Source organism: Geotrypetes seraphini, chromosome 3, assembly GCF_902459505.1.
Source record: "Geotrypetes seraphini chromosome 3, aGeoSer1.1, whole genome shotgun sequence".
In the NCBI taxonomy this organism is placed as follows: Eukaryota; Metazoa; Chordata; class Amphibia; order Gymnophiona; family Dermophiidae; genus Geotrypetes; species Geotrypetes seraphini.
The window spans coordinates 387,113,444-387,127,477 of NC_047086.1; the positions used below are offsets into that span (position 1 = coordinate 387,113,444).

The 14,034-nt window shown below is 44.2% G+C and overlaps 1 protein-coding gene across 1 annotated transcript in view; it reads right to left on the reverse strand.

The window, feature by feature from the left end:
* Positions 1–847: 847 nt before the first annotated feature.
* Positions 848–14,034, reverse strand: part of ABCG8 (ATP binding cassette subfamily G member 8) — a 60,571-nt gene continuing 47,384 nt past the window's right edge. Inside the window, exons 10-13 of the mRNA XM_033937671.1 lie at positions 10,341–10,417; positions 7,962–8,229; positions 6,868–6,995; positions 848–985 (exon numbers count right to left, since the gene is read on the reverse strand). Coding sequence (XP_033793562.1) covers positions 848–985; positions 6,868–6,995; positions 7,962–8,229; positions 10,341–10,417 — 611 coding nt within the window. The remainder of the gene's footprint in view (positions 986–6,867; positions 6,996–7,961; positions 8,230–10,340; positions 10,418–14,034) is intronic.

Sequence of the window (14,034 nt, forward strand, 5' to 3'; positions counted from 1 at the left end):
CATTCCACCAATAAGAGCCAACCTCATCAGTGATGTCACAATAGCTTGATTGTCCTGTATTCCCCTTTGCCTTCCAACCCAGCCAGCTGATTAACTGTTCCCCTTAACCGTATCCATGACATCCTGTTTGTCAGTCTTGGCTGTTTAGATTGTAAGCTCTTTCGAGTAGGAACTGTCTTCTTTGTACGGTGCTGTGTACATCTGGTAGCACTACAGAAATAATTACTACTACTATTAATTATAGTAGTAGAACAGTTTTCTAAGGGATTTAGGTGTCTAACCATGGAATCAGGCAGCTGGATTCTGAATTTTGACATTTTTCCATGCAGCTATATTTAGCTACCGAGATGTTTGGGCCAAAGCAATGATTCAAAATGGGGGTCATGGTTTATATTTGAGACTACCCACCCTCCCTCCCTCTCTCCCAGTACTGCCATCTCCTTCTCCATTGCTGCTGTCAGGCCCCACCCTGAACCGGCAGCCCCCCACCCCCAAACTGGCAGTTTCCCTACTGTCAGCACACCAAAGTTTATTGTCATTTATTGAATTCAGCCCTTAATGCTTAGGCAACAATTAAATAATAAAGGGTTTGTATCCCTCCAAGACTGAACAAACACCTTTAATTCTAGGACTTGTAGGCGTGTAATAATAACAATTAGAGCGCCTGGAACAGAAGGTGTAGTCCATGGACCCCTAGGAAGATCCAGTCTCAAAATCCCTCCAGCTCAGCTCACTCTAAGGTCCATGTACTAAGAACGCTCTAAGACATTTGTGTTGGAAACACAGAATACGTTTCTTAGGGCACGTGTTTGGACAACAGAACAAATGGGGGGCTGTTAGTCCTCTTTTACCAGTCTTGACCTGATTTTTGCTTAATGAACTTTAGCGACAAGAAGTACAAAAACATAAAGCCAGCGCTGATGCCAAGAAGAACAAGGTAACAAGCGTACAGAGGTTCGGAATTCAAGCCCATATCGCTCAGCACCTGCAAACAAACAAGCATCATAAAACAGTCAGCGTTTCGGTCAAATGTGCTCATTGCGTAATAATTATTATTTTCTGGTGGAGTGGAAAAGGTAGATGTGAATCGCTTGTTTACTCTTTCCAAAAATACTAGGAATAGGGGGCATGCGATGAAGCTACTAAGTAGTAGATTTAAAACAAACCGTAGAAAATATTTCTTCATACAACGTGTATTTAAACTCTGGAATAACTGGTGAAATCAGTTAGCTTAGCGGGGTTTAAAAAAGACTTGGATAATTTCCTAAAGGAGCAGTCCAAAGGCCATTATTGAGATGGCTTAGGAAAATCCACTGCTTATTCCTGGGACAAGCAGCATAAAATCTGTTTTACTACTTGGGATCTAGCTAGGTACTTAGGGCCTGGAGCAACTGTTGGAAACAGGATACTGGTCTTGATGGACCTTTGGTCTGTACCAGTATGGCAACTCTTATGTTTTTATGTTCATTAATTACGTTTCCTGTAGGTATTAAATGCAGTTTTAATGCCAAATGTTCACCTTTAATACATTTGTCAAAAAAATTAGTTTTAGAAACTTCGTACCACTGACATGACACTGATCCTTTCCCCTTCCCAAACAAAAATACCTACCTACAACTCAAGAATAAAACATCCCAAGGGGTGGCAGCTCAGCTGAACTACAAAATAAGATTTCACACAATCAGACCTAGAGCAGGGCTGGATTTAAGATGTGGGCACAATTAGGCAGGACAAGAAAGTGTTACGCAGGGGAGGTTGATCTCGCAGATGACGGAGCACAATCTTCAAGCAACTACGAGTAGAATCAGGCTCCTCTTCAGCATTATTAATTGTGGAGCACTGTGAAGACCAGTTTGGGGAGCCCTCTAGTGGTCTAGTGGGTCTCCATATCTCCCTTCTCCAAACATACATTTCTCCATAGAGAACTCAGGGCAGCGGCATCTGCTGGCGACCCTGGAACCTGCTCTCTGATGAGTCCCGTCCTTGCAGAAAGCAGGAATTTACATAAGACGAGGGCAGGACACAGCAGAGAACAGGTTCCAGGGTCGGCAGCAGATGGCTCTGTGCAAATCACTGCCATTTCTCTGACTCCTCTACAGAGAAACTCACACTTTAAGGTAGGGGATTCAGAGGGCGGGACATGCTGGGGTAGGACCCCTAGAGGACCTTGTGCGGCTGCTCCTGTTGCTCTTGTTTAAGGCTGGCTCCTATTTGCCTCAGTATTTGGCACCCTATGCTGCTTATTACCTAAACCCAGGTACCATCTCTTCCAAACTACTTCATTCACCGACATCTAACCTATACTGGGGGTACCAATGCTCCTCTCCCCTCCCCCAGTCTCTGAAGTACAAAATGGTGCTGGGTGGCCTTCCCCTGGCCACAAGTGGGCCCCTAATTTCTAGTCATGGTATTTAAAGTCATATCTATTCAATTTACTATCCTAATTGCCTAGTTCAGGGGTAGGGAACTCCGGTCCTCAAAAGCCGTATTCCAGTCGGGTTTTCAGGATTTCCCCAATGAATATGCATTGAAAGCAGTGCATGCACATAGATCTCATGCATATTCATTGGGGAAATCCTGAAAACCCGACTGGAATACGGCTCTTGAGGACCGGAGTTCCCTACCCCTGGCCTAGTTCCTCCTGGTTTAAAATAAGGCAGGGGTGTCCAATGGCGGTCCTCGAGGGCCGCAATCCAGTCGGGTTTTCAGGATTTCCCCAATGAATATGCATGAGATCTATTAGCATACAATGAAAGCAGTGCATGCAAATAGACCTCATGTATATTCATTGGGGAAATCCTGAAAATCCGACTGGACTGCGGCCCTCGAGGACCGACATTGGACACCCCTGAAATAAGGGAACAATCTCCTTCTAACTATATTTAAAAATCTGACACAAGTTGGCACAGAACACCATACTCATACCATTGCATGCAGAGTCTTATATCCCACAGTTCTCTACAAGGAATCTATGCGATTTACGATAAGAATTGAATCTAGTTCTTCAAGTAACATTTTTAAGTCAGATCTTATGGTTGTTAAAGGGAAGAGGTGAAAGATAGGAGGTTGGCTATAGAGAGAAGAGGTATGTCTTTAGTTTCTTCAGAAAGTCAAGATAAGTGGTGGGTTGTCTTAGGACTGTTGACAGTTTGTTCTTGGTATTCAAAGGTAGCCTCAAACATCTTCTTCCGTCGAATTTGTTGTGGTGATGGGAAGGATAATTTGAAACGTTGCGATACTTGTGAATTGAAGAAGGAGCATGGGACTTTGATAACAGAAGTTAGTCCATTCGAGTTTTCTCCTTAGATCGCTTTGTGAACCATGTAAGCTATCTTGAATTGGAGTCGCTTTTTCATCGGCAGCCAGTGTGGTTGTTCTAATAGCTGACTTGCCCTCTCGTACCGATTCATTCTGAAAATTAGTCTGGCGGCTGTGTTTTGTAGCAGTTGTAGTCTTTTGAGTTATTTTTCCGTAATGCCACAATATGGTATTAACACAGATTGTGCTAATGTCCTGAAACTGGCCTGGGTTAGGACTGATCTTATTGTCATTAGTTGTCTCATCATAAAGAATTTTTTCACCAAAGAGGTAATAAGTGTGTTGAAGGTTAGGTTTGACTAGTGCAACTCCTAGTACTTTGGAGGAATTTCTTATCATTAGTCTCTCGCCTGCAGATAGTTCTAGTTCTATGCTAGGTAGAGAGTTATAGTCTCCGAACCATAATAGTTTTGTCTTTGATTTGTTTGGTTTGGTGAAGTTTCTCATCGTCCATTCACTTAAGTCATCGATAGTGTTCTTCAAGTGATGTAGGGTATTATCGAAGGATTCTTTGGTTGTACAAAGAATGAAAATTCCATCTGCATAAGATAGGATGTAGTCTTGAGTCAAGGGCAGATTATTTCCCTAAGCTCTCAAATAGATATTAAACCTTGCAGGGGATAGTGAAGAGCCTCGTGGAACACCACGGCTGGCCTTCCAATGCTGGGATTTCTTGTCATCCTTCCAAACTTCATAGATTCTATTTTGTAAGAATTGAAAGAACCATTGTAGTACCACACCATGTATTTCCAAGTTAATTTAATTTGAGAAGTAAGAGGGAGTGGTCTACTGCTTCAAATGCTGCCGAGACGTCAAATTGCTGTAGTATACATTGCTTGCCTTTGCTGAGTTGATATCTTTTCTTCAGATGTTAGTTCAAGTAATAGGGATTTGAGGCTCCTTTTACAAAGGTGCGCTAGCGTTTTTAGCGTACGCACCGGATTAGCCTGCGCTAACTGAAAAACTACCACCTGCTCAAGAGGAGGCGGTAGCGGCTAGCGTGCGGGGCATTTTAGCGCGCACTATTCCGCGCGTTAAGGCCCTAACGCACCTTTATAAAAGGAGCCCTTGGGAGTTGGGAGGTCTGATCGATAAGTCAATGAAGCCGTCTGCACAATGCGCGGCGGCGGCAAAAAGGGCGAACAGAATGCTAGGAATGATTAAGAAGGGGATCACGAACAGATCGAAGAGGGTTATCATTCCGCTGTACCGGTACGCCCTCACCTGGAATACTGTATCCAGCACTGGTCGCCGTACATGAAAAAGGACATGGTACTACTCAAAAGGGTCCAGAGAAAAGCGACTAAAATGGTTAAGGGGCTGGAGGAGTTGCCGTACAGTGAGAGATTGGAGAAACTGGGCCTCTTCTCCCTTGAGAAAAGGAGACTGAGAGGGGATTTGATCGAAATGTTCAAAATACTGAAGGGAATAGACTAAGTAGAGAAAGACAGACTGTTCATCCTCTCCAAGGTAGGGAGAACGAGAGGGCACCCTCTGAAGTTAAAAGGGGATAGATTCTGTACAAACGTAAGGAAATTCTTCTTCACCCAGAGAGTAGTGGAAAGCTGGAACGCTCTTCCGGAGTCTGTTATAGGGGAAAACACCCTCCAGGGTTTCAAGACAAAGTTGGACAAGTTCCTGCTAAACTGGTGAGACTGAACTCATTTGGAGCACTGGTCTTGACCTTGGGGTCACCGCGTGAGCGGACTGCTGGGCAGGATGGACCACTGGTCTGACCCAGCAGCGGCAATTCCTGCTAAACTGGAATGTACGCAGGTGAGGCTGGACTCATTTAGAGCACTGGTCTTTGACCTGAGGGCTGCCGCGTGAGTGGACTGCTGGGCACAATGGACCACTGGTCTGACCCAGCAGCGGCATTTCTTATGTTTTTATGTTGTGCATTGCCCTGAAGCCATGTTGTGATTTGTGGAATCCATCTCCTTGGCCTATGAACTTATCTAGTTGTATACTAACACAGAATTCTAGTAGTCTGACAGACCATGGAATCCCCGCTACTAACCCGAAACGTTCTACTTTAATCAGATCGAGGTTTGCAGCTTTAAGTATGGGTGTCGTTTGTGGATCGAGTTCATTTTCTAAGCATGAGTTTACTAGATTTATCAACCAAAGCAGAAATTTAGGGGGCACTTGAGTTAACAGACTAGTTGGACATTCTCTTCAGCCAGCTTGAGACCTCTTGTGGATTGATTGGGATGAATTTTGACCAGCATCTGTCAGTGGGAATCCCTTCATTCTCGTGTGTAAATGATTTCCTCGTGGTTCTGATTTTTTTCATGAACATAATGTGCCAGATTGTGTGCGTTGGGTTGTTCTGAGGCTCAATCTTCTGTTATATCTTTGGTAGAGATCATAAGAACATAAGAACAGCCTTACTGGGTCAGACCAATGGTCCATCAAGCCCAGTAGCCCATTCTCATAGTGGCCAATCCAGGTCCCTAGTACCTGGCCAAAACTCAAAGAATAGCAACATTCCATTATCTCAGAGTAAGTAAGATTCCGGAACCCCAAAGAGTAGCAAGATTCTAGAATCCCAAGGAGTAGCAACATTCCATGCTACCGATCCAGGGCAAGCAGTGGCTTCCCCATGTCTTTCTCAATAACAGACTATGGACATTTCCTCCAGGAACTTGTCCAAACCTTTCTTAAAACCAGTTACGCTATCCGCTCTTACCACATCCTCTGGCTAAAGAGAAATTTGGAGGAGTTTTTAGATTTGGCAATTAGTTTATCATAGTATGATTTTTTTGCTTTGGTCACTGCTGGTTTGTATTCTTTTATTTCTTTCCTCCAGTTAATGTAGTGTTTTAGTTTTTGCTCTTTTCGCCAGATCCCATCCGCTCTCCTTACTTCTTTCCTCATGACATTTAGCTGCTCTGAGAACCATGGGCTATTTTGCCATTTCAGTTTTCTGGGTTTTATTGGTGCAAATCTATCTAGAAGTGTGCTTTCTAGATTTGGCCATGCTTTAATGCCTTCGCCTATGTCTTCACTCATTGGCTCTAGCTTTTTAGTAACTTCCTTCCAGAATTCCTCAGGGATAATTTTAACACATCTTTTAATGGTTTTTTTTTTGTTCTTTTGTTGTCTATCGTTGTTCAGGGTAGTTTTAGATAAAAGTTCAGGAGATATGGTGACCTGACCAGATAACTGTCTCCCATTCAACATGGTCAATCAATTTTGATTTGGTCTATTTGTTGAGTGGGAAATGAAATTTAGACTTTGTCCTCCTTTGTAAAAAGGGACCTGTGGAGGAGTGGTGAGTTCTAGTAGTTCCATTAAGCAGTGGAAGGTATGCACTTTTGGGTCATCTTGTATTTCTAAATGTAGGTTTAGGTCTCCTATGACTACCAGATTGGGGTTGTTTGTGGCATAGTGAGAGATCAGGTTACTGATTTTATCTTCTACCATATTCCAGTTACCTGATGGTCCCTCCTTCTTGGGTTTTTTTTATGTTGCAGACCATATATTCCAATCCAAGGCCATTACAGTTGTCTAGTTTATTTAAAGAAAGGAACTATTTGTACTCACAAGTGTTCCTGGGATCTGGATGCTGAAATTTCCAAATGGTATACTGTATGTGAGTCCTCGAAACTGGACCTGCATCAGCCCTTCAAAGCCCCATCTGAGAAAAGATATTTCAGAAATCCCACGTGGAACTGGAGAGAAATACAAAAATATTAGTGCATTATAGTATTTTTTTTTTGGGGGGGGGGGGGGTAGGGTTGAGGAAAGGAGGATTGTCCCCTAGAATTTTCCTGCTGATCTGGGCTATCAACTCCATTGCAGCCTGACTAATAACCTTGATTTTCAAATAGTGGGGGGCTTCTCTAAATTCATATTACCCCCATCTCCTCTCTCTCTTTCTAGCCATCAGAGTGATGCTTCTTGGTCAGAGGTCATGAGCCACATCTTCCGAAGGAGCAACGGATCCTGAGGCAAGTGAAAAAGAAGCAGACCATATAGAATACTGTAAAATCACAGAGTCTTTATTCGATGTACTCCCAGGATATAAAAAGTGCCCGTGGCCGCATTTCACCAACTGCAATGGACCCAGGCACATTTCTATTGCAGTTTTGGTGTAATTTGCATGTCACTTACCAGCTGGTTGATTTGCCTCGGACGCAGCCATTTCTGATGACACGCAGCCATGAGGAGCACTTTTTGTATCCCGGGAGTATGTTGTATAAAGACCGTGTGATTTTATTATATAGGATTTGTTTCTTTTTTACTTGCCACGTTGGATCTAGTAGACCTTGTTTTCTTACCCTTGCAATGGATAGTGGACAGTGGCTGAAAAATATTTATTTTTTATTTCTGGTAAAAGAAAATACAAAATTTATTTTTTTAAAAAAGAACAAAATGTAAAATAAATTTTAAAAAAGATTAAAATAAAAAAGTAAGGCATGAAAAACAATGTATTTTAACAGCAATTGACATTGCATAGAATCTAATTTGAGATTAGTGCGGGCTATAAATGCTGTAGAATAGAATAGTCACCCCCCCCACCCTCACCCCCACTCCACAAACACACACACACACTTCATGAGGTAACTTTCAGATTCCTGAGTAAGCTTCGGAAGGGTTGATCTATGAGTATGTGCAGTTTCTGTCATCAGTCTTACCTGCCCACAGGTTCTCCAAACTTATTATGAAGCCACCGGTCAAGTAGAAGGAGTTGAAAAAGGCATTTCCAATGAAGGAAGACAACTGCAGAGTTGGCAGCAGGGCAGCTATCCACAAGGCCATGGTACGGCTGCAGTACACCACAAGCCAGACTAACAAGAAGTTTAAAAGGAAATGCTCTGGCTCAGGGATGAGGTTTGCCAGCCAGTAGATAGGTACGCCATACATGACGACAAAGGCACAGTGTTCAGGAAGCTCTCCTAGGATCTGTCAGGAAACAAATCACTGACTAGGATCCTTGTAATAAATAAATTGCTCAAATCCCCTGAAAATTCAGGGGACACAGCCAACTGAATTTCAATGCATTATAGGCCCTTCATTTATTTACAATTGTATTGGTTAAAAAAAAAATAATAATTTTGCAAAAGTCGGCAAGAGAGGAATTGAAAGATCCAGGTCGAGGCATTTGCAATTCCTCTGGTATTTTACAAAAGGCTTTGTTAAACTTGGAGAATTCTGTAACTATGTAGAAGGCCACAGACAAACACATGAATATTTGCTTCCATTAGAAGTGGGAACAATGATTTTGCAAAGGTCAACATAGAAAAACAGAGCACCGTCATTCAGCAGCCTTCACATATAAGTGCCAGCACTTATACATGTGAAAGGCAGTTCTGAAATCTAGATACCTGCATATACATGCCCAGGGCCAGATTTTCCTATAGGCTATCTAGGCTTCAGCCTAGGGCCTCAAGATCAAGAGGGGCCTACATTCAAATTGTTAGCAAAATTAAAATTACACTATTCTAAAAACAGTGAACACTAAAACACTGAACTGAAAATAAGGAGAAATTCTATGCTTCGGGATCGAAACCAGCTCCGGCCGCAACGGGGCGCCGACTCAGCTTCTCCCTTTCCTTTTCTCGCCCTGGGAGGAGGATCGTGGAGGGAAAGACGTCAGTCCGGAAACAGCTGGGCAAAGCCCAGCCCCGCAGGGAGAGAGGCAAAACGTGGATCCGTCAGGACAGGGCTGCCCAGACTGGCATCGGGGGAGGGGGTGGGGTGAGGGGTTCCAGTGGAAGGGGGATGGGAGGCAGGCAGGCTGGCATCGGAGGGGGGGTGGGGGGGTTTAATGGAAGGCAGGCAGGCAGGATGGCATGGGGGGGTGTTCAATGGAAGGGGGATGGGAGGCAGGCGGGCATCGGAGGGGGGGTGAGGTGAGGAAGGATGCACTGGGGGCACTATGGACATAGGAAGGGGCAATGTGTGTTATGTTTGATTAGTTATTGTTACAAGTACTATATATGGTGCTGAGAATAAATGTCCAAATAAGTGTTCTCGACTTTTTTTTATTTATTATCCGTGTCACATTTTTTATAAAGGTTAGTACCAATAACAACATGTTTCATTTAACATATTGATATATATCACAGTAATGATGTATTTTATTATCTCTCATGTAATTTACAAACTTAAAAATGGGAGGTGAAAGGGCCTCATAAGTGGAATAGCCTAGGGCCTCTTTTCATCTAAATCCGGCCCTGTACATGCCCCTTGCATGCGTGGAGGGTCATTTTCGAAAAGGACGTCTAAGTCCAACTTGGATGCTTCCCACAAAATATCCAAATCTGGAGGTGGACAAAGGTCCATTTTTGAAACCACTGAACATCCAAATTTTTTTTTTTTTTCAAAAATCATCTACTTGGATGTGTTGGCCATCAGAACGTCCAACCTTAGGACACTTAACTTTATTCCCCATTTTCAACCACTGAAACCTCCAAGTTGAAAATGTCCAAAGCTAGACATAGAAACAGAGAAACATGACAGCAGATAAAGACCAAATGGCCCATCCAGTCTGCCCATCCGCAGTAACCATTATCTCTTCCTCTCTCTAAGAGATCCCTCGTGATTATCCCAGACTTTCTTGAATTCAGACACAGTCTCTGTCTCCACCACTTCTTCCGGGAGACTGTTCCACGCATCTTCCACCCTTTCTGTAAAAAGGTACAGTATTTCCTTAGATTACTCCTGAGCCGATCACCTCTTAACTTCATCCTATGTCCTCTCATTCCAGAGCTTCCTTTCAAATGAAAGAGACTCATTTTAAAGGAAGCTCTGGAATGAGAGGGCATAGGATGAAGTTAAGAGGTGATCGGCTCCGGAGTAATCTAAGGATGTGGGAGAGGCCAGCATTGGAATAGACTGCCACATAGACATGCCGAAAGAGCAGTGGGGCAGTTTAGAGGGCACTGCTGTGAACTTCACATAAAGAGTACCATGTGTACATCTCACCATAACCCCCCCCCTTATAATTTATGGTGAGCCCCATTTTATATTCAGATTGTTTTATATTCATGTATATACGGTAAATCAGATACCTTTGCAAAGAAATATGGAGTAACTGAGTACATCCCATCTTCCAATTCGTGATAAAGCATTGCTCTCTCTGAATGACCTAAGAAAATTTAAAAAAAAAATAAAAAGTATGAGCAATGAATTTAGGGATTTATTAAACTACTACTACTTATCACTTATATAGCGCTAAAAGGTGTACGCAGCGCTGTACATTTTGACATTCATAGACGGTCCCTGCTCAGAAGAACTTACAATCTAACTTGGACAGACAGATATGACATATAGGGTTAGGGATGCAGATCCCAAGGTGAAAGGAGTTAGCAGGCGAAAGCACTCTCGAAGAGTTGGGCTTTTAACTGGGCCTTGAACACTAGCCAGAGACGGAGTCCACCGTAGGGATTCGGGCAGCTCGTTCCAAGCACATGGCGCAGCGAGGTAGAATGATGAATGACTGTATATATGCAGCTGTGTATCTATTCACAGTTCCATGGAGGCACAATTATTTGGCCAGGTTCTGTGACCACAGACAGATGGGGAAACGGACAGGACAGTTAACCATCCCAAACCCGGGGCTCTATTTTACCAGTGCATAGTAAAAAGGCAAATTTTAAAAAAAATCTTACGGTGGGAAAATCTGTCAAGCATTTCACTCACCTGTTCAAAGAATGACAGGGAAATTTCCACAACACTGCAGGAATATCATACCCAAGTCAGCCCATTATCTAAGCCACATGGGGGTAAATATTCAGCCAGTGCTGAATATTGACACTTAATATGCCAAGCGCTGACTCTGCCCCTGGAATGCCCCCCCCAAATCACTAGTTTTCAATTAGGCGCCGCCTAGTGATGTCCTAGAAGTATGCATAGGTACATTAGGCCAGATTTTACTTGGCCTAATATACCAGCACCTATACGTCAACCACGCCTATTCTCTGCCCCTAATCCCACCTACTTTTCAGGTAGGCATCGCTAGGCATCAGAGGGTGCCTTGACTTGGCATTGCTAGATATCCCAGCAGAGGAGAGGCAGCGTGGGAGCCCTGCTCCGCCCCTCTCCCCGACCTGCGAGGGACCCGACTCCTCTTCCCAGCAGCGCAGCCTTTTGCCACAGAGCCCAGAGCCCAGCAGAGGAGAGGCAGCGTGGGAGCCCTGCTCCGCCCCTCTCCCCGACCTGCGAGGGACCCGACTCCACTCCCAGCAGCGCGGACATCTTTTTTCTCACAGCCCAGCAGAGGAGAGGCAGCGTGGGAGCCCTGCTCCGCCCCTCTCCCCGACCTGCGAGGGACCCGACTCCTCTTCCCAGTAGCGCAGCCTTTTGCCACAGAGCCCAGAGCCCAGCAGAGGAGAGGCAGCGTGGGAGCCCTGCTCCGCCCCTCTCCCCGACCTGCGAGGGACCCGACTCCTCTTCCCAGCAGCGCAGCCTTTTGCCACAGAGCCCAGAGCCCAGCAGAGGAGAGGCAGCGTGGGAGCCCTGCTCCGCCCCTCTCCCGACCTGCGAGGGACCAGACTCCTCTTACGCCACCACAAGCCAGAGTCTAAACACATAGGCGATCACCTCACCAGAGAGGAGAGCGATTAGAATCTCTCTCCATCCTCTTCCGTGCCTGATTACTATTACAAAAAAAAAAAAAAATACACTCAAAACCACCAACACCAATGCCACAACTCTAACCAAAGAGATACCAGATCCAAAGAATCTTCCACCCCACAAACAAAATGGAAAATCACGCATACAAAATCATACTTGCCCTCCTAATACTCTCACTACTCATTTCAAACTGGCAAACCACAGGATATCACCTATCACCCATCCCAATTCTGACAACAACCTTCAGACAACCACACCCACCCAGAAAAATCCACACCACCAGAACCCTAACATCCTGCCCACTGACCAGCCAAGAACACATTCCCACCGTCTGGGGAAAACGACCTCCACCAAAGCACAAGACCACCACACAACAACAACAAACACCAGCAAAAAATATCCTCTACCTCAATTGCAACCTTAACTCCAACACAAAACACACCTCATTAGCCTGTGCCTACATGAATATAAGATCAATAGGCCCAAAAGCAAATCTAATCAAAGACTGGATAATCAAAGAACAACTAAGCTGTCTCTTCCTAGCCGAAACCTGGCTAACATCCAACTCAGACCCATGCATAACCGAATTCTGCCCCAAAGGTTACAAACTAGAGATGGTATGTCGAGAAAACAAACGAGGGGGAGGACTAGCGATTCTAGTAAAAAACAATCTCAACCTAAAAGTGCTACACAAACAATCAACCCCTCACTTAGACCTTCTTGCATGCCAACTCTCCGACAACACACTTACAGGCACCTTGAACTGTCTGCTATGCTACATCACTCCAGGAAAATGGAAAACCTCAAGACTTGATCTCGAAGAATTCTTATTCCAGAACTCTCTATCCTCCATATACAACTTGCTCCTAGGAGACATCAATCTCCACCTCGAAGACCACACATCCAAACAAGCAAACGAAATACTCTCATACCTCGACGCCTTATCCTACCAGATCCTCAATCCGGAACCCACGCATGAAAAAGGCCACCAACTGGATATAGCAGCATTCACGCCGCATAACCTCCACACACCAAATATTCACATCACCAATGGTACCTGGCATCCCTCTCTGTGGTCAGACCACCACAAATACACCTTCACAATCAACTGGCCTCAAAATAACATAAAACCTATGCCCCAAAAAACAACCTTCAAATCTAGACAGAAAATTGAACCAGCCACATTCTGGGAAAAAGTGGACCCTGCAATCGACCCCACTGACCCTACGGACTTCATAAACCACTGGCGCACCCTAAGTGAAGCAACCTTGAACGAGCTAGCCCCAGAAAAAACCAAACACAGAACCTGCAGACCCTCAGACAAGTGGTTCGACTCCGAACTCCACCTACTAAAAAGGCATTGCAGGCAACTTGAAAGATCTTGGAGAAAAAAGAGAAATGACCAAACCAAATCCGCATGGAGAACCCAAATCAAACTATATAATATCAAACTTAAGGAAAAGCGCAAAACATACTACACTAAACTAATTGGCACAAACAACTCCGACACAAAAACACTCTTCAACTTAGTAAAAAAACTTACGGACACAAACCCATTCCTTGCCACTCAAGGCAATAAAACACCAACAGCTCACCAATTAGCAGACCATTTCAAACTCAAGATCATCAAAATCAGAACAACCTTCAACAACTTAACTACCACACTCGACGAGTTAATAACAACCCCCACAATGGAAGAAGCCATAACTGCAGACAGAACATGGACCACCTTCCCAACTCTACAATGGCCTGATTTGAACCGACTATATAAAAAATACAGCCACACCTCATGCGACTTGAACTACTGCCCATCGTATCTACTCACAAATGCCTCCCATAAATTCAAAACCAGCCTCACGCAGTGGATACAAAGCACTCTCATAGAAGGCCAATTTCCACAAGATCTTGGAGAGATCATAATCACACCCTTACTGAAAGACCAAAAAGGTCCAGTAGACACACCTACCAACTATAGACCTATCACTTCGATCCCATTATATGTCAAGCTGATTGAAGGACTTGTGGCTCAATACCTCACCAACTACCTAGCTGACCACAATATACTTCACTCATCTCAATCAGGATTTAGATCTCACCACAGCACGGAAACACTACTAGCAACACTACTGG